The sequence below is a fragment of the Lipotes vexillifer genome, unplaced genomic scaffold, assembly GCF_000442215.2.
Source record: "Lipotes vexillifer unplaced genomic scaffold, Lipotes_vexillifer_v1.1 scaffold521, whole genome shotgun sequence".
NCBI classification, from domain to species: domain Eukaryota; kingdom Metazoa; phylum Chordata; class Mammalia; order Artiodactyla; family Lipotidae; genus Lipotes; species Lipotes vexillifer.
In genome coordinates, this window is record NW_006778737.1 from 1,393,772 (window position 1) to 1,414,935 (window position 21,164).

Sequence of the window (21,164 nt, forward strand, 5' to 3'; positions counted from 1 at the left end):
TTCTGCTGCCCTCATTGCCAGTCAGCCATACCAAACTATTTGCCCAAATGAGCCATGCTCTCCCCACTGTTCCACCTTTGCACGTACTAACATCTTGTGATAGTTAATTTTATGTGTCAACTTGCTATGGGCCAAAGAGTGCCCATATATTTGGTCAAACATTATTCTGGGTGTTTCTGTGAGGTGCATTTTTGGATGGGTTCAATATTTAAATGAACAGACTGAGTAAAGCAGGCTGCTCTCCCTAATGTGAGTGAGCCTCATCCAATCAGTTGAAGGCCTGAATAGAGCAAAAAGGCTGACGCTCCCTCAGGTAAGGGGACTTCCTCCTGCCTGATGGCCTTCAAGCAGGAACATCAGTTTTTTCCTGCCTTTGGACTCAGATGGAAATATCATTTCTTCCTAGGTCTCAAGCTTGCTGGCCTTCAGACTGGAACTACACCATCAGCTCTTGTGGGTCTCCAGCTTGCCAGCTGCAAATCTTGGAACATGTCAGCCTCCATAATTATGTGAGCCAATTCCTTATAGTAAATATATGTACAGATAGATAAAGATATCTCTCTCTATATATATATCTTTACACATAAATGTGTGTGTGTGTGTGTGTGTATATATATATATATATATATATATATATAAAATACATTCTGCTGGTTCGTTATACACCCCCTCCTCTATGCAACGAATTCATTTTCCTATTTCAGAGAGTCACTGTCTTAATAAGTACACCTTTCCCACACCAAGACTATGGCTCTTTTATATAATTGTTGACTGCTCATTTGCTGACTGCCTTTTTTGTCTTCTAGTCTAGAGTGTGAGCTCCTTTTGGGGATCATGTAGTCTTACCAGTCCCTGGTGCTGCCATTAGAGTAAGTGATCAAGAAACACTTGATGAATGTAAATTAATAGAGGTTGAGTAAGATTTCAGCAAAATTCCAAAAGATTTAGTTGTCCTTCCCCCCCAAATTACAAACCTGAAACCAGTCAACAGTACAGCAATTGATGAGGGACGGGAACTGCCTCAAGCAATTTCGAAAGGCATCTCCAATGGGACTAAAGGCCACTACAACATGAAGATTATCTTTGCAGCGATTCACAAAGAAAGCAAACAGCGCTAAGGGACTGAATTCATCATGTTTATTGCCAGCCTGAGCCACAGGATGAACACCCTAGGGAATACCAGAAAAAACCTCATAAATAAAAACAGGTATGCTGATAATAAGATTAGTAGATATTGGAATATTAAGAATTCTTATTACTCCCCTTATAAATATCTTTAAATTTTTGCTTTTATATCAAAATAATGGTTTTCTCACAGCTTGCACTTAGAAGACTACTTTCAATTCTGTAATTCTATAATTTAAAAACAAATATCTGACAAAAATTTAACATAAAAATATAAAAGTTCACCAAGATATATGTGTGGGACTATAATTCAACATTGTTTTTAGGAGGAAAAAATATAAACAACTGAAGTGTCCAGTTAAAAACATTATAGGGACTTCCCTGGTGGTCCAGTTGTTAAGACTCCACGCTCCCAATTCAGGGGGCCCAGGTTCAATCCCTGGTCAGGGAACTAGAGCCTGCATGCCACAACTGAGATCCTGCGTGCCGCAACTAAGACCCGGTGCAGCCAAATAAATAAATAAATATTTTAAAAATAATAAAAAATAAAAACAAAAACATTATTAAACATCCATATATTGTAATTTTATACAACTGTTAAAAATGAGATGCATCAACATGTGCTATGGCAAGATCAGCAAGACAAAATAAATGCAAGAACAAACTGTGCAACAGTATGTATAATACGATCATTTTTGTTAAACTAAAAAATATATAGGTGCATATGTGTGAGCACATACACACTTTTTTATGGAAGCAATCACAAAGAACTATTAATAGTGGTTACTTTGGGTGAGATGGACTTAAGGGTGAGAGAGAGGCCTTTATATTTTATCTTGGACATTCTTCTTGGTTTATATCATTTTTTTTCCATTTTGGACGTTCTTATGCTGTTTGAATTATCTAATTTTATTCTTATAATATTTGTATTTTTTGAAATGTTAATAGAGTTGTTTGGTAATGAGATTATAGGTCACTTTTAATTTTCTTCCCTTGTATATCTCTATATGAGAAAGGCATCTTACATGTGGTTAGGAATAATGGCTCTAGAACCAGACTTCTTGAATTCAAATCCCCGCTTGCAGCTGATTACCTATGTGACCTGAAGGCAAGTTACTTAACCTCTCTGTACCTTAGTTTCCTCATCTGTAAAATGGGGAAAAGAGTACCTATATCAAAGGATTTTTGAGGACTCAAAGAGCCATTACATGTGAATACTTAAAATAGTTCTTTCCACATAGGTAAGTACCTTTCAGCTTTTTATATCCTACCTTTCTCCTTGTTCAAAGCAGAAAAGGTTTCATAGTCAATAAATTATCTTATAAATAGATTTAAAATTTTTTCAATAGCAAATTTAGGGAGTGGTCACAATGATCATACAATTTCCAATGTTATAACAATGAATTTATTTATAAAAGAATACTCTACTATAGATATATGATAGCTATATCTATGGGAAACGGTAAGTCAGCTCTGTATATTCATTCTGACAGTAATTCTCAAATTATGACTATTATGATCAGTGTCAATCTATGAAATTATGTTCAGGTGATCTACCTGCATTAACTCTGAGTTAACAGGGGGACATTCAGATAGAGAAAAGTAATACATGGTTGTAACTGTAGAATAAGAGTTCATGAAAGGGCCAGGATGGTGATATAAATATAGGGGTTATTTACACAGAAATATTGGTTAATGCTTCTAGAGTAGAAGTAGGGAGTAATATACACATACACACACACACACACACACACACACGCACGCACACACACACACGCACACACACACACTTTGGGAGCACAACTGATTCTGGGGAGCAAGAAAAAGACTAGTTACTGAAGGAATAATTAGGGAGATAAGAAACAAACTGAGTGAAATTTCATAGCAGTCAAGAGAAAGCAGAGTTTAAAAGAAGGAATGATGAATTATTTCAAAGATGAATCACAATTTTAAAAGGGAACTGAGAAAATATCACTAAATGCGGTAAATAAGTCACTGCTACACTGAGAAAAATATTGCAATAATTTAATTCTGCAAGGAGTGCACATGGAACAGTGGAAAAGGTAGTCAGGAAATAGAGGTTTCTAGAACTCAGAGATTCGGAGTCTAGAACGCTGATGTTGACATCAGAGAGATGTGCTGAGTCTATAAGAGGTGTCCTCTAGGCAGTACCAGGACCAAGCTACTGAGGTCAGTTATAGGAAGTGAGGTTTACAGTAAAATGTTTGCCAGATGGATGAAATAAGCAAAGTGGTTGTCAAAGTGGGATGCAGGGTATATAAAGAAATTAATATAACTTCTTTTACATTACCTTTTATATTTTTAAAAATTAGTATAAAGCAAGCAAAAACAGGAATGCATTTCGGTACCCTTGAGTTCTGACCATGACTGTTTGCTTGTGGAAAAACTGATACGGTGTTCCTAGGGTGGAATATGAAGGAAAGAAGTTCTTAAGGCTACTGTTGGGTCATATGATAAAATAGTGAAGCAATGGAAAAGCTTTGTAGCAAAGTGATGAGAAGAAAAGATAAACAATAGCTACAGTGAGCAGAAAAGCCTTGCAAAGCTTAGAAAATCCCACTCCCCAAGATGTCCTATTCCTTGGGTAGGAGTGTGGGGGATGAATTTATCCTATAAATTAGGAGAATTACGATTCTTCAGCAGCCTTAGCCACAACCTGGACGCTACTTGGGATTTTTTTTTTCCTTTCTTCTTCCCCACGCCAGGCCATGAACTGGTAATGTATCAGATTTACTGAGGGCTTTCTAAGTGCCTGACATTCCATAAGTGCCTTACATTCCATAAGTGTCTTATTTCACTTGATCCTCAGAACTCACAACAACGCTATGTAGGAGGAACTATTTTGTGTATATAACAGTTTCATTCCATAGACAAGAAAAGCAGGGTGCTTGAACAACCAGGGTGAAACCATTTTACTCCACATGCTATCACTAGAGGCTGGAATGAAGCATCCTGGTGTGAGTGATAAAATCTGTGGGTAAAAGTAGTTATGGTACATGAAAGGGGAAATTACTAGCTGAAATCTTGTATGGGAAGATCTTATTAATGGGGGTCAAAGGTCAGGACATCTGAAGTAGTGGGTGCTTCAAAAACGTATTTTTTTGTCAATTAAATCACAAAGCATGACTCTCAGAATTAATAAAAGTAGTTTTGTTAAAATTTGAAAATTTTACTAACCAGTGGTAAACCATAAAAGCTAATCAAGTAGTGTTTTAAAGCTATATTTTCTCATATCTGTAACCCTAAGATATGACTTTAAATCTCTAATCACTCAGAAAACATGCTAAAAGATCAAATGGATGAAACACACTGTCATCATTATGGAAAAAATGAATTAAAATTCTGTCTCATAACTATCGAAGCTATTTAAAATTCACCAAAAAAGTATTAAAATAATATACATTAAGTTTTCAATTACCAAAATCCTCTGCACAAGATATACTTATCCTGAAGAGCAGAAAAGCTTCAAGACATGTTGGGAACAGCACTCCCTAAAAAGCACTCACCTCCATCACTTCTTGTTTTTCATTTGCTGCAAAAATATTAGGTACTTCTCCAGTATTGAGCACACTGTCGATATCCTCTAGAAAAGCTTCCTCTTTAATCTGAGTGTCCGTGATTAGAAAGACTGTCTTCTGGCCCTTCATGCCCACTTTCCTTAATAGAACCTTAAAATAAAAATGTCCTTATAACCAGAATCTGGTGGAAATCTGTTGGTTTTGCTTTCCTTTCTTTTGATAACATCTCAAATTTAGAGTAGTACCTCTTCCATTTTGGCGGAGCTGTCAATCTGGGCCTCCATTTCTCCCACCCTTTTGGTGGGAGACTCCAACTGGCCAGTTTACCAACCCCTTAGACATAGTCATTGATTCAGGGACTGAGATGGATTTGAAAACAGAAAGAATCTCTGTCCATCTAAGATCGAAGATATAAAGACCAGTTCTCTACACTAACTTTTAGGATGTAGAATTTTGGTATGTCACGGTCAGAGAAAGTTTAAAAAGTCCGGTAATGTCTCTCTTATTTTTTTCCACTTTAGGTCATCTCTCTTCTGGGGCCTGCAGAGCCCTAGGCACATGAGGATGAAGCCCCAAGTATGCACTCCACTATTCTATTTGTTACTGGAACAGCAACACAGCTCCAAAGAAACTATTAAGATTTGACAACATTAATGACATCATCATCATCATTGAGGTTCATATTTAAGTCTACTGGAAAACATACATTTACCTGAAATAAGGCCTCTCTGAACTAGAATAAAGGTAAAATCAGCAGCAGCCATGGTAACAGCAGTGGATAAGACTTAAGTCATAAATCCTGCTCTGCTGTGGATACCTTCTCTTAACTTCAGTTTCCTCATCAGTAAAACACAGAGACAACCATACCTGCTGCATTGAACTGTCATACCTATAGAATGACAGCATGTATATACAGCACTTAAAACAGTGCTCAGCACACACAGTAACTGCTCTAGGGATAATATTATTATCATCATCACCAGTGTATTTAGCACACAGCTATACAGGTTGGCTCTCTCTTTACAGATAAAATAATGCATTGTAACACATATATGTAGAATCTTAAAAAAAAAAAAATGGTTCTGAAGAACCTAGGTGCAGGACAGGAATAAAGACGCAGACGTAGAGAATGAACTTGAGGACACAGGGCGGGGGAAGGGTAAGCTGGGACGAAGTGAGAGAGTGGCATGGACATATATATATTACCAAATGTAAAATAGATAGCTAGTGGGAAGCAGCCCCATAGCACAGGGAGATCAGCTCGGGGCTTTGCGATCACCTAGAGAGGTGGAGTACGGAGGGTGGAAGGGAGATGCAAGAGGGAGGGGATATGGGGATATATGTATATGTATAGCTGATTCACTTTGTTATACAGCAGAAACTAACACACCACCGTAAAGCAATTATACTCCAATAAAGATGTTAAAAATAAAATGCATTGATATTATTTTAGACACTAGATTTGCTCACAATTTTACCTTCAGGTCCTCTCTCCATTCATTCATACCATAGCTCTTAGAAATTTCTGGTTGGAAAATTTGCATTTTTGCCATGGATGTAGCCAGACGAGTTAAAGATTGACGACCACTTCCTCCAAGTCCAACAAGCAAAGCATTTCCACCAGACTGCTTTAGAATTCGACATATTCGTGATAAATGTTCCAATACATACCTATGAAATATCAATATTATTACACCTGAAAATATGAATATAAATGTATATTTACACATAAGTATCATTTTGCTTTCCTAGAAAAATGGACCTTGCTGCCCCATGTATTACTATCCCAATTTTAAAGGGGTAATCATCAAAAAGCATGATTTTTCAAATGTAGTTACAATTGGATCATTTGATGTAAAGGAAAACTATTTGAGGTACAAATTCAGGAAATGTACTATACAAATTATAAAAATAAAATGAAACTGTAATAATTTATACTGGGAGTATATTATTGCTTTTATTAAAAACATTTCTTTGGGAATTCCCTGGTGGTCCAGCGGTTAGGACTCTGGGCTTTCAAAAGGGCCCAAGTTTGATCCCTGGTTGGGGAACTAAGATCCCACAAGCCACACAGCTTGGCTAATAACAAAACAAAACAAAAAAAACCTTCAATCTTTTAATACCAGGATTTCTATGCGAGAAATAGAAAATCAGTTATATACAAAATAGCAAATTCAGGAAACGTAGCCTCACTAGTAATTAGGGGAATTAAAACTAAAGTCACAAAGTAGGCATACAGGGAACTTACCTCAACATAATAAAGGCCTTATATGACAAACCCACAGTCAACATCGTTCTCAATGGTGAAAAACTGAAACTATTTCCACTAAGATCAGGAACAAGACAAGGTTGCCCACTCTCACCACTATTACTCAACATAGCTTTAGAAGTTTTAACCACAGCAATCAGAGAAAAAAGAAATAAAAGGAATCCAAATCGGAAAAGAAGAAGTAAAGCTGTCACTATTTGCAGATGACATGATACTATACATAGAGAATCCTAAAGATGCTACCAGAAAACTACTAGAGCTAATCAATGAATATGGTAAAGTAGCAGGATACAAAATTAAGGCATAAAAGTCTCTTGCATTCCTATACACTAATGATGAAAAATCTGAAAGTGAAGTTAAGAAAACACTCCCATTTACCATTGCAACAAAAAGAATAAAATATCTAGGAATAAACCTACCTAAGGAGACAAAATATCTGTAAGCAGAAATTTATAAGACACTGATGAAAGAAATTAAAGATGATACAAATAGAGGGAGAGATATACCATGTTCTTGGATTGGAAGAATCAACATTGTGAAAATGACTATACTACCCAAAGCAATCTACAGATTCAATGCAATCCCTATCAAACTACCAATGGCATTTTCCACAGAACTAGAACAAAAAATTTCACAATTTGCATGGAAACACAAAAGATCCCGAATAGCCAAAGCAATCTTGAGACAGAAAAATGGAGCTAGAAGAATCAGGCTCCTGGACTTCAGACTATATTACAAAGCTACAGTCATCAAGACAGTATGGTACTGGCACAAAAACAGAAATATAGATCAACGGAACAGGATAGAAAGCCCAGAGATAAACCCACGCATGTATGGTCACCTTATCTTTGATAAAGGAGGCAAAAATATACAGTGGAGAAAAGACAGCCTCTTCAATAAGTGGTGCTGGGAAAACTGGACAGGTACATGTAAAAGAATGAAATTAAAATACTCCCTAACACCATACACAAAAATAAACTCAAATGGATTAAAGACCTAAATGTAAGGCCAGACACTATCAAACTCTTAGAGGAAAACATAGGCAGAACATTCTATGACATAAATCACAGCAAGATCCTTTTTGACCCACCTCCTAGAGAAATGGAAATAAAAACAAAAATAAACAAATGGGACCTAATGAAAATTAAAAGCTTTTGCACAGCAAAGGAAACCATGAACAAGACGAACCCTCAGAATGGGAGAAAATCTTTGCAAATGAAGCAACTGACAAAGGATTAATCTCCAAAATTTACAAGAAGCACATGCAACTCAATATCAAAAAAAAACAAACGACCCAATCCAAAAATGGGCAGAAGACCTAAATAGACATTTCTCCAAAGAAGATATACAGATTGCCAACAAACACATGAAAGAATGCTCAATATCAGTAATCATTAGAGAAATGCAAATCAAAACTACAAGGAGATATCATCTCACACTGGTCAGAATGGCCATCATCAAAAAATCTACAAACAATAAATGCTGGAGAGGGTGTTGAGAAAAGGGAACCCTCTTGCACTGTTGGTGGGAATGTAAATTGATACAGCTACTATGGAGAACAGTATGGAAGTTCCTTCAAAAACTCAAAATAGAACTACCATACGACCCAGCAATCCCACTACTGGGCATATACCCTGAGAAAACCATAATTCAAGAAGTGTCATGTACTACAATGTTCATTGCAGCTCTATTTACAATAGCCAGGATATAGAAGCAACCTAAGTGTCCATCAACAGATGAATGGATAAAGAAGATGTGGCACATATATACAATGGAATATTACTCAGCCATAAAAAGAAATGAAATTGAGTTATTTGTAGTGAGGTGGATGGACCTAGAGTCTGTCATACAGAGTGAAGTAAGTCAGAAAGAGAAAAACAAATACCATATGTTAACATATACATGGAATCTAAAAAACAAACAAAAAAAATGGTCATGAAGAACCTAGCGGCAAGACGGGAATAAAGACACAGACCTACTAGAGAATAGACTTGAGGATATGGGGAGGGGGAAGGGTAAGATGGGAAAAAGTGAGAGAGTGGCATGGACATATATACACTATAAAATGTAAAACAGATAGCTAGTGAGAAGCAGCCGCATAGAACAGGGAGATCAGCTCGGTGCTTTGTGACCACCTAGAGGGGTGGGATAGGGAGGGTGGGAGGGAGGGAGACGCAAGAGGGAAGAGATATGGGGATATAAACTGATCCACTTTGTTATAAAGCATAAAGTAACACACCATTGTAAAGCAGTTATACTCCAATAAAGATGTTAAAAAAAAAAAAAACAACTAAAGTCACAGTCAGATACCATTCCACTCTCCTTCGACTGACAAAACTTACCAAGTCTGGCAATCCTAAGTGTTGTGAAGGGTGAGAAACAATGGACGCTCTTAAAAACAATAATTATTTTTGAAGATACTTTGGCAAAACTTAGTAAAGTAGCAGATGCTTACATACCATGACACAATAATTCCATTTCTAAGAATATAGCCTAGAGAATTTCTTACACATGTAACTAAGGAGACATGAATGTTCAAACCTTTTTAAAAATTACATAAACTAGAAATTACCTAGAAGTCTATCTCAGAAGAATGACTACATTCTGTTAAAATTATACAATGCAGTGCAATACAGTAGTAAAAATTCATCTTCTGTGAATTTCACAAACAATCTAGAATAAACCAACTTGCAGAGGAATGTGCACAGTATGTGACATGCAAAATAAGACTGCATATATGTTTAGGAACACACACATGTAGTAAAAGGCCAAAGAAACACATGAGTTTCTTTTTATCCCCGTAAGGTACAATAGGGATGCAGTGAGGGAGGGCTGGCTACCCAAGGGACTTGAAATAAATTGCTAGTATTTTATGCCCTTTTTTTTTTAATCAAAGTATATTTGATTTACAATATTGTGTTTAGTATTTTATATCTCAAGCTGGGTGATGGGTATAAGGTTGTTCATCATAGTTTTATAGCTTTTTGTACATTTTAAATATTTCACAATAAAATTTTATAAACAGTCATTTTAACCATCAATACCAAATATAGGTACCTAAAAATGACAAGATTCATTCTTGTTTTGTGAGTTTGATTATACTCATATAAGCATTGCTCCACGATGTCACTAAAATCATGAATATTTGGAATTTCAATATAAACTCTGTCATCTCCTTCAAGGTCAGGATTCATATAGTCACCAAACATGAGATTTCTTAAGTCCTCTTCAGTTACCTACAAAATGGAAATCAACAAATTATATTAAAACTTAAAATTTTTTCTAAAATAATTTTAAAACAAAAATTTTTCTGAAATAAATTTAAGAAAGTTTAAATTTTTTTTCTAAAATAAATTTAAGAAAACGTTACACAAAATTTTGTTTTATCTATGTTATGGGATGATTATCAATTAGATAATTCTTTTAAATATTAGGATAGTAAATAATATACTTGTAAAATTAACACCTGAAATTATATTATATCCTTAGGAAGTAAAAAGAAAACAGTTTTTTTCTATCATGTAAGTTTTTTGCCCCTAGGGGCAGGAAAAGTCATTCTGAGCAACTCCCATTTTGTGAGTCATTACTAAGGGATGGTCACCATGTTAAGCACCTTATATCTATTATATCATTCAATCCCTATCATATAACTTCTATGTTATACACATAATTCCTCTGAAAGCAAATCTTCTCAAAATAAATACCTATCTATGAGGAAAGTTAAAAGAATATGATCATTAAGAAATAATAGTTTGTTATAAAGCAGAAACTAACACACCATTGTAAAGCAGTTATACTCCAATAAAGATGTTAAAAAAAAAAGAAGTAATAGTATTCTTTCAAAGATAAGTTGATTGTAATAATTCATGCTGTTGGATTGTTTTAACTTAATATATTTTTAATCACTAAATATACTCACTGGTGCATTCTCTTTCCTCAAATGTGAAAAGATACTATCAAATGATTCTTTAAAATGGTCTCTTATAACATTTTTGGTTAAAGTGAACAGCCAGAATCGGTCATTATCATTAATGAGACGATCATAAAACACTCGGAGAACCTCATGCACAAACAGACGGATCATAGTGTGCTTGCTCTGCACGGCATCTCTTTCAATGAGCAAGCAGCCCCGGATGACACGTGAAAAATCCCGCAAATTGAAAGTGTAATGAGATTTTGTGGGAGTGGGCAAAAGATTTTCCATGGATTGTTTATATATCTGAATATGAAAAAAGCAACAAAGCAAAAATAAAATGTTTATAATCAGCAAAGTCAATAATACAAAGCCAACAACAATGTAATATACTGTAAAAGACAGTATATTATATAAAATATTTTATTTATCCTATCAGATCATATTGACTTGGAAAATTGTATAGTACTGAATCTAATAGAGCATATATCTATTTCTTTTGGTTTATAGCACTCAACCAGGCATTACAAAGTTGAGGGAACTTATTATTATCTGATTCCATCCAAGCTCAAGAAGTGACAAAGCTTTTATTTCCCAGTAATTATGGTTGTTCCATTTGAAGGCGAATGACCTGGGATTAAATAGTTAACAAAAACTTTAATAGAAAGTGAAATCAGATAACTCATTCTGAAGTGTTCGAAATGAAGGGATGATGAAACAATTTTCTTTGACCACCACTGACTTCAAAACAAATCAACGTGTTCTCTCCCTTCCCTTCTCTCTCTTGTTTTCGCTCTCCCCTCTCCTCCTCCTATCTTAATAGGCTATAATATCAAAATGAAGTATATTTTTACTACATACTGAATTCACCAAATGAAGTTTAACATCCTCTTTAAGAAAGGTAAATTAAACCTTTTATAATATAGCCTGAAAAAAATCCAAATGAAATTATTTTTTATTTATATATGTTCTCTAATTCATCTCCCCTAATCTCCACACATGATAGGTCTACAATACATCAAAGACAGAAAAAAAAAGAGGATCCTTTCTGTATCCTCTTTTGCCTAACCAACTCCCCTCTCTTTCCAGGAGATGCCTGAAATAAAACTACCATATTTTATAAATAGAAGAACTTTTCTGTATAAGTACAGAAATTATAATGTACTATCTCTTTGCTCATAGTTTCTCTATTTTAACAACCCAATTTTCCACCAGAACAGGGGCAGAAGAACTTTAGAAAGATACAATGCTCTTGGAAACTGATGGAATGATTCTAGGGAGCTTTTTGCTTCTGGTTGCAGTGATGCCAAAGTCAACCCCACTGTATCAAGGCTCCAGAAAGCTTAGTTCAATGAAATTATCACTAAATTACCTTAAATACATTTTTTTCCCTTTTACCATGAGCGATGAGGCTGGCTCTGGCCTCTGAGCAGAAGCAGGTAACACACCCTCAATAAGTTAAGGGCTGCTCTTTGGCCATATGGGCAATCTTGTTTTCTAGTCCCACCCTTGTATTCTCTTATTTTTTTTTTCACTGCTACTCCTAAGTTATGTGGTCTGGCAAAAATAATGTATTCATAAGCTTCTTAAGTTTCTTTTTCTTTTTTTTTTTTGACACAACATGAAGAATGGGAGGGAAGAGAGAGAAGGGAAAATTAGTAAATACTAGAGTAGGAACCCAACAATTAGGGAAACACCCACAATGTGGCAGATATTGGTTCTGGATGATTTACTTATAATAACCTTGTGAAATAGGTATTATCTCCCATTTTAGTGATTAAAAAGTAAGTTTCTGGAAGGTCAAGTTACTTGCTCAAGGCCAGATAGCTAGGAAATAGCAGTCAAGACTCAAACCCAGTTAGATTCCCCAATTTCAAAGCCTATGATCTTCCTGTTCTCAAGCCTTCCTAACAGCTTCTCTGACACTGAAGACTAAAGTGGCTAAGGGAAAAAAGAAGTTAAAAAAAACAAAAAGGAAGGATCAAATAAGGATATACGTAGTACTAAAACACTCTATTGCATTCTTTGCTCACCTCCATAGTCCCATTGACAATTTGGTTCCCAACTAAAAAGTACTCAGGAGGAAATTCTCGAGTCCTAAGGTAGAATGCTACAATTGATGAGAAGATTCGGACCATGGTTTCATCACTAAAAGTATTAATAGTGCAGATGTTGAAATGTCTAATAAAACGGGGAGTGACTGGATTTCTTCCACCACCTGGAGGGCCCATGGCAGCAATCAGTTCTATGTCAACCAACGTGATTTTACTTGTGTCCTTAAGGTCATACCTTGAAAGCACATAAAAATTCCAAAACAATCAGTTATAAAGCCAACAAGATGGATTGTAAAGTAGATCTCCTTAGAAAATTAATCTGATTTTAGCTTCTTTAAATGGAAGAAGATTAGATAATGCTTCGAGTAAGAGAGAATTTTTTTTAAGGATTTCTATAATTTTTCTTTTTTTTTAAATTGAGGTATAACTGACATAACATTATATTAGTGTCCGTGTACACCGTAATGATTTGATATTTGTCCAAATTGTAAAATGATCACCGCAATAAGTCCAGTTAACTTTTGTCACCATACATAGTTACAAAATTTTTTTTTCTTGTGATAACTTTCAAGATTCACCCTCCTAGCTACTTTCAAATATGCGATACAGTATTATTAACTATAGTCACCATGATGTACATTACAGCCCCCTGACTTACTCATTTTATACCTGGTAATTTGTGCCTTTTGACCCTCTTCACCTATTTTGCTCCCCCTATCCCCTGCCTCAGGCAACCACCAATCTGCAGAGAAAACTTGTTTCAAAGCAGCACTCTGTTTCTCCTTTCAGTGACACTGATTCTGTTGCCCAGATTCTGAGTATCTAGAAGGTCCCTTCCACTTGCTCTTGCCTTTCTTTTTTTCAGTTCTTTCCAATTTGACTCTCTCCTTTGCCTCTTCACACTCCAAATCCAGAAGTATGGATGAGAGATCAATCTTTTTTGTGGATGGTTACAGGTAAATGACAATATGTCCCACTTTGCCTAGGACAATTGTTGTTTGTGCCTGTCCTGTAGTAACTATTAACACTCCCCTTTTTCTCTCAGAAAAGTCCTGGTTTGAACAATAAACTATATGCTTATTCTACTTACAGCTAAGTCCTGATTTCTTTTTCTCATCTCAAATCTTATCTTCAGAGCACAAAAGGATGTATAAATAGAACCTATACACAATTTTGTTATATAAAAAGAGACCCATTAGGGAATAACAAAGCTTCAAAGAAGTTTTAATCAGAAAGGGGTATACAAATGACTCAGTTTAGCTGGAACCACTCAAAGTGAAAAGCTGCTTATTTCCAACAGGTCACAAAGTCCTTTGATATTGAAGTTCTTGCAAAAAAGGGGGGTGGTTATGGGAGAAATCTATACAGCCAGTTCTTAGTCTAAAAGTACCATAGAAAGTATGAAAATATGACTTGATTTTTGGCAACAACTCTAGTAACTGTCAATAAGCGACTGGTTAAGTAAATTATAGCAAGATCCACAAAACTAAAGAATATTAAAAGGCAACAAAATGAATGAGATAGACAAATAATATAGATAGGTGAATGAGACAATATCGATAAATATTTAAGTGCAAATAAGTTGCAAAAACATTATATGTAATATGGGTTTTTTTAATAAAAATATATTTATATAGAAAAAAACCTTGGAAGAATAGGGAATACACTATTAACAGTGGTTATCTCCTGGAGGCAGGATTCCAAGGGCATGCAATAACAACAACAAAAATAGAATCCCAAAATATGACTTAGCTTCACAGTTAGGTTACCCTTGCCTTGAGATAAAAATCATGGCATATTAGGGATTAGGAAAGTATTTTAACAGGAGGAAATGAAGAATTATTAATCCAAACTAAAAGATACAATGTCTTATTTGTTGGAAACTAACCACGTCATCATAAAATAGGGTGGGAGGAAAGGAAGAGTTATCTACGAAATTGCTGTCAAAACCAAGCCATCCCAAGGATACAGTAGTCCCAAATAGTTATAGATAATATAAAGAATTTTAAAATGGTAGAAACATAGGGTGCTGGTTACGGTTACTTAGGTTGGAGACTACCCGCAAATTCTCAGTGCTGGGTGATGGTAAAAGATGTAATTTGTAAATTATATTTAATAATTGAAAGTAGTAGATAAAAAGGACAAAAATTAATACTGGATTATTCTTCCATGGTATAAAAAGGTATAGAAAAGTCTTCTAAAATTTTCTTTATAGGAAAATCTGAGCAACAATTTTCTTCCATAAGTAATTTGAGAAAATGTATTATTTTGATGTGAGAAATTGAAATAGAAAAAGAGAAGAAGAAATAACTTCAGCATGGCTCCTTAAGACTTTAATTAAATAGTTACCAATTCCCACAGTCAAAAAACTGTCGTAATAATTCAATAGGAGGTTGAGCTCCATATTTCTCCAATGCAGGCATATTCATGTCATCTATAAAAATTACACACTTCTTTCCCATAGGTGGTCCAAAAACTCCTTTGCGTCTTTTATCCAGCCTAGCCATAATAATGTTCTAAAATATAAAAAAGAAATAGTAGTATATTTAAAGCCATACTTAACACCAGAAAAAAAAAAAAAAGAAATTTAACAGTCTAATTATGTAAGGAAATAATGCCAAGCAACACTATGTGCATGTTTATTCATTTATATTTATTCATTTTAGGGTTATACCAAACTTCATATTCAACATCATTCAAAGAGCATATATTGAAATCCTTCTATGTGCTCAGAATTGTTACATGTTTATATGTAACCAATTGTTACACCTATTTATATATTTATATTGTATACACACATATGCACACACACACACAAAATATTTTCTATATTGGACCCCAACATATCTATTAACTTTAACTTAATATCTAAAAGCACTAATCTAAATCTGTAGTATTTTGAAATTAGGGAATTCTACTGGCTTAAGACAACGAAAATGAGCACCATAGATCAGGAGAGAATGGACAGATATAAATTTAGGAATGGATGATAAAAATGGTGATTAGAAAAGATCTCATGCAGTACTTTCACCTTGGTACCTCTGGGGGTAAAGGGTGGGACGCACAGTTTCCTGTCACAGAAGGTCATACAATAAACAGTATATGGTTTGAAAGATCTTTCACTGACAGAACTTCAGTAGGCAGCAAATACCCCTAGGGGACCATCTAGGAGAGTCTCGAAAGAACAAGTTTCTCCCTCTCTCTCTCTCCCTCTCTCTCCCTCTCTCTCTCTCTCTCTCTCTCCCTCTCTCTCTCTCTCTCTCTCTCTCTCTCTCTCTCTCTCTCTCTCTCTCTCGCCTTGTCTCCCCTCTCTCCTTCCCTCTCTCTCTTCCACCCTCCCTCCCTTCTCCTTTACTTCTCCAGTTAAGAAATCAATTGTTGCTTCTTGGGCTTGGAAAAAAAGATGACAAAGCTCAACAATTCAGTATTAATGCAAAAATGTTCTCCTGAACTTTTGTCCTTAAAACCTGATTTTTAAAACTTACTTGTAATGCCAAAAAGAAGTTTTGAAGTTTTATTTAAATTCATAGAGGATTTACACAGCTGCTCATTCAAAATACAGTTTTAAATGCTAATCAAAAAGGCAAAAAAATTAATAACTATAGATCCATGTTTCTGGCTTTTAACTAACCTGAACCTGATTGGCACTGGTCCGTGCGGAGAAATTAACATAAAAAGGAAAGTACAGGTCCTTTTCCAAGTGATTCATCAGTTTATCCTTCACATACACTGATTTTCCTGTACCCGTTGGACCCACAAAAAGTAGCGGCCTTAATGAAACAGTGAACATATCATTCAAAAGGAGAAAAAGTCAGAATACATTTCAATTAGAGGAGGCTGGATTTAGTTGAAAACCTAAATAGTAATCAAATCAACTTCATCCAAAAACTCACATTTCAATTTATCATTGTAATTTCATAAAAGACCGGTGAAAGTAACAATTGGCACACAGTTTTGCTTACTTACTGAAACTTAAATAGTAACAAACTATTATTTGAACAAATGTAACATTGCTATATGCAAAAACACTCATAAAACAAGTAGTAACATGCTTAACTTTTCAGAAAAAAAAAAAAAAAAAGCCAAAGTTTGTCTCCTCAGAAAAGTGATGTATTTGTACTTTTTAGTTAGAGGTACAGGCAAGAGGGTGCCGTGTGGAATAGACTAATAGGATGATGACAATAAGAGAGGTTGAAAGTGTTTCACAGTTATCTCAATAGCACAAAGCTTTTGTGAGAAACTAAATAACAATGAATTCTAAAGGTAACGGTTATATATGCCCGTTAATAGCATTTTTTAATCAAGTCAGTGTTACTAACTGAAAATACTTGTCTAAAAGCAAACTCTAAGGAATTTCCTATTCCAAGGGCTTCAAAAGCAGGGTTTCTCATTTTTGAGTGGTCTGAATTAATTTTAAAGGGAAAGAAAAAAAAATCCTAAGAGTTTATGTTCACAGAACCCTGGAGAATCCCAGTTTGAGACATACTGAATTAAAAATTAAATACTGTCACTTTAATTGACAACTTGGCATCACATGCTACATAAAGACAAACACAAAGGCTGGCACTAAAACTGAGCAGCAGTAATCAGGTATAGAGAGTCATCTATATGACCCAAATAATGATAATATTAATTTTTAAAATTATCATTGAAGTAGAAACATAAAATTAATACTATAAACAAAAAAAGATCATTTAGAACTACAGTGATGCCGGAGAATTCATCTACGCTTTCCAGTCTGAGTATCACGTTATGGAAAACTATTTATTAAAATAATTTTACTAAATAAACACTGTTCTTAACTTGAGGTCCAAGGATCAAACTGAAGAAATTCTTAGACAGTATTGAGCGTTTGTGAACTTAGATGACATAGAGTTTATACCTTTACTTTCACTACCCTTAACTAAAATGGAGCAATTTATAATATAGTACCTGTGTACTTTATTATCAATAATAATATTGATAATATTTGTCATCAATAGAAATCACAGATATTATACTAAATATTACAATTGTTAGAGATATCTCAAAAATATCACTTATGCCCACTGCTTCTTCAAAATTATGATCATCATCAGACTCACTGCTGGATCTTATTATTTAACGTGTTAATAAAAAGCACATTATTACTACTATAGCTCAAATTTGTTCAATATTTTAATAAATATATTTTAATATGTGGTTTGCTTTATAATCCTATGTTTGTACTTATTCATTCAAAAGCATTATTCTGACAAATGGTTCATGGAACAAGAGAATTCCTGTACCAGGAATTCCCCAGGATTGACAAGTACTTTCCTTGCTTAATGAAGTTTTTAATATTAGCCTCTAAATGCAAAAAGGCAACTATGGGTACAAAATAGGGATAAAATAATGTTCCCTCATAAGCTATTTTTCTTTTTTTTTAATAAACAGGATAAAACGGTCACAAAATTCACACAGAAACAGGTTCTTCATCAAAAACAAATAAACCATGACATTCATGCATATTATGTAAGCTTGTCCAGTTTAAATAATATTTTTTTAATAATTTTATTTATTTATTTTTTTACTTTTGGCTGCGTTGGGTCTTCATTTCTGTGTGCAGGCTTTCTCTAGGCGCGGCGAGCGGGGGCTACTCTTCGTTGTGGTGCGTGGGCTTCTCATTGCCGTGGCTTCTCCTGTTGTGGAGCACGGGCTCTAGGTGCATGGGCTTCAGTACTTGTGGTCCACAGGCTCAGTAGTTGTGGCTGACAGGCTCTAGAGCGCAGGCTCAGTAATTGGGGCACATGGGCTTAGCTGCTCCGTGGCATGTGGGATCTTCCCAGACTAGGGCTTGAACCCACGTCCCCTGCATTGGCAGGTGGATTCTTAACCACTGCGCCACCAGGGAAGCCCCAGTTTAAATAATATTAATGATAAATTATGGCTAGTGTTTCAAAGAAAAATAACTATAAAAGTGTTATTAAGAAAATTGGTATGGATATGTCTATGGTACATGCTAGGCTTTTCATCTTTTTTGATGTGCTCTTCTTATTTAAGTCTGAGTCTTTTATGTTCATCTTAAGTTATGAAGAGCTAGCATAGGACAGATCTCCAAAATGCCAAATGGGAAAATGTGGATCATGGTTAGTCTGATCCCTCAGGAGTACAATGAACCTGTGAGTAGAATGCATACCTTTTTAACAGTAACACTGTAACTGACTTTTAATCTGCTATTACAAATAAAAGAAACAAAAGATGGCTTATGAGGCAACAAAGTATGATGGTAAAGACTTTGAAGTGGGCAATAGGAAACCTGGATTTCAGGTTTACCACTAGTAACAGATGTCACTATGGAAATGTCAATTAGTCCCTCAGGGTCCTAGTTTTCTGAAAATGGATGACCTCAAAGTTCACTTCAAAAATCCTATGATCCTGGGCTTCCCTGGTGGCACAGTGATTAAGAATCTGCCTGCCAATTCAGGAGACATGGGTTCGAGCCCTGGTCTGGGAAGATCCCACTTGCCATGGAGCAACTAAGCCCGTGCACCACAACTACTGAGCCTGCTCTCTAGACTCCGCAAGCCACAACGACTGAGTCCGCGTGCCACAACTACTGAAGCCCGTGCGCCTAGAGCCCGTGCTCCGCAACAAGAGAAGCCACTGCAATGAGAAGCCCGCACACCACAACAAAGAGTAGCCCCCACTCGCTGCAACTAGAGAAAGCCCGTGTGCAGCAACAAAGACCCTACACGGCCAAAAATAAATAAAAATAAAAAAAATTATTTTTAAAAATCCTATGATCCTATTAGAAAGGTACTATAATATTTAAAATGCATGTTTATAATAGAGTTTCTTACTTTGCATAGGTAATACTCAAATCCATTAGAAATGTATATCTAATTGTATCCATTGTAGGGACTATGATATCTTGAATCTTGACACATTTATCTCCTAAATTAGTACTTTTAATTAATTCATTCCAGTGGATCCAGCGACCTCGGTTTTTCAACTATAAGAGAACATAAATTTTAAAGTATTATAACCATGCACTTGCTATCTAAAAGGCTCTTTTTAGCACAGTTATCATATTTGCTTTTAAAAACTTTACAGCCTTTTCCTCCTTTTTATTGTGAAATACAGTGGCTTCTCTTGTTGTGGAGCATGGGCTCTAGGTGTGCGGGCTTCAATAGTTGCGGTGCATGGGCTCAGTAGTTGTGGCTCGCAGGCTCAGTACTTGTGGCTTGCGGGCTCTAGAGTGCAGGCTTAGTAGTTGTGGCACATGGGCTTAGTTGCTCCGCGGCCTGTGGGATCTTCCCAGACCAGGGATCTAACCCGTATCCCCTACGTTGGCAGGTGCATTCTTAACCACTGCGCCACCAGGGAAGTTCCTGTCCTCTTAACACTCTAATCTTTCCAGACTGCCTTCAAGATGTCCTTGTGCATATATCAAGAATTTATCTGAGAGCCACACTGATGTGGCTGAAGTTACAATTGACAGGACTTTGGCTTAATGTTTTCATATTTTAAAGTAAATGGGCAATAATCTAACTAGAAACAAAATATCAAATAAACTCATATTTGTTTCTCTAAAATTATTCTCTTTGGCATATTGATCCAGGCTGATATTCAGCCACAACATATTGGAATGGCTGGACTGATTGTTACATTATTGAAGTTCTTCTGAACCAGGGGCTAAATAGCTGCTGTCTTGATACCCTAAGTGATCCTGATTAGGGAATCCACCCTCCCCCACACAGATATCTTCCTCTCCAAGTTGTCCTGCCCTTCCCTGGAGATCCTAAGTCCTCTCACCATCAATCAACAAAAGAGTTAGCACCTAGAAAAGAAGGAGGTCTCTTGGACTCCAGTGCTATGGCTGGCATCTAAGAATCTTTAAATATTTTCTGGCAAGTTGTGTATGTATATGGTTTGTGTCTGGGTGATGGTAATTTTGCAAGTTTGGGTGAGTGTTTCTTCAGTAATTCATATTCTTAATTTCTTAGGTTTTATTTTTATCAAAGTTATTTATGCACTATTTTAGAGTCAAAAGTTTACAAGGTTAAGGAAAAACAGCACTTTCCCACTCTTATTTTCTCCTCTCTAACAGCAACTAGCTTTGCCTCTTTAAGCTGGATATTTTGATATTTACCTTCAATTCTTAAAGAATATGCTTGTGTTATCAATTCTTGCTTTTTTAGCTTTAGAGATTATTCTATTGACTTCCCACTGTGACTAATGAGGATGAAACTCTCTTTCTGGTCATATTCTTAAAATTCTGTGTTAACATGGTTTTAGGGAAA

The 21,164-nt window shown here is 35.5% G+C and overlaps 1 protein-coding gene across 1 annotated transcript in view; it reads right to left on the minus strand.

Moving 5' to 3' along the window:
• The window catches only part of DNAH12 (dynein axonemal heavy chain 12), a 222,311-nt gene that overhangs the window by 67,767 nt on the left and 133,380 nt on the right, over positions 1–21,164 (minus strand). The window contains exons 36-44 of the mRNA XM_007451772.1: positions 19,722–19,873; positions 16,532–16,670; positions 15,250–15,416; positions 12,880–13,135; positions 10,853–11,152; positions 9,991–10,169; positions 6,143–6,335; positions 4,653–4,814; positions 975–1,169 (exon numbers count right to left, since the gene is read on the minus strand). Coding sequence (XP_007451834.1) covers positions 975–1,169; positions 4,653–4,814; positions 6,143–6,335; positions 9,991–10,169; positions 10,853–11,152; positions 12,880–13,135; positions 15,250–15,416; positions 16,532–16,670; positions 19,722–19,873 — 1,743 coding nt within the window. The remainder of the gene's footprint in view (positions 1–974; positions 1,170–4,652; positions 4,815–6,142; positions 6,336–9,990; positions 10,170–10,852; positions 11,153–12,879; positions 13,136–15,249; positions 15,417–16,531; positions 16,671–19,721; positions 19,874–21,164) is intronic.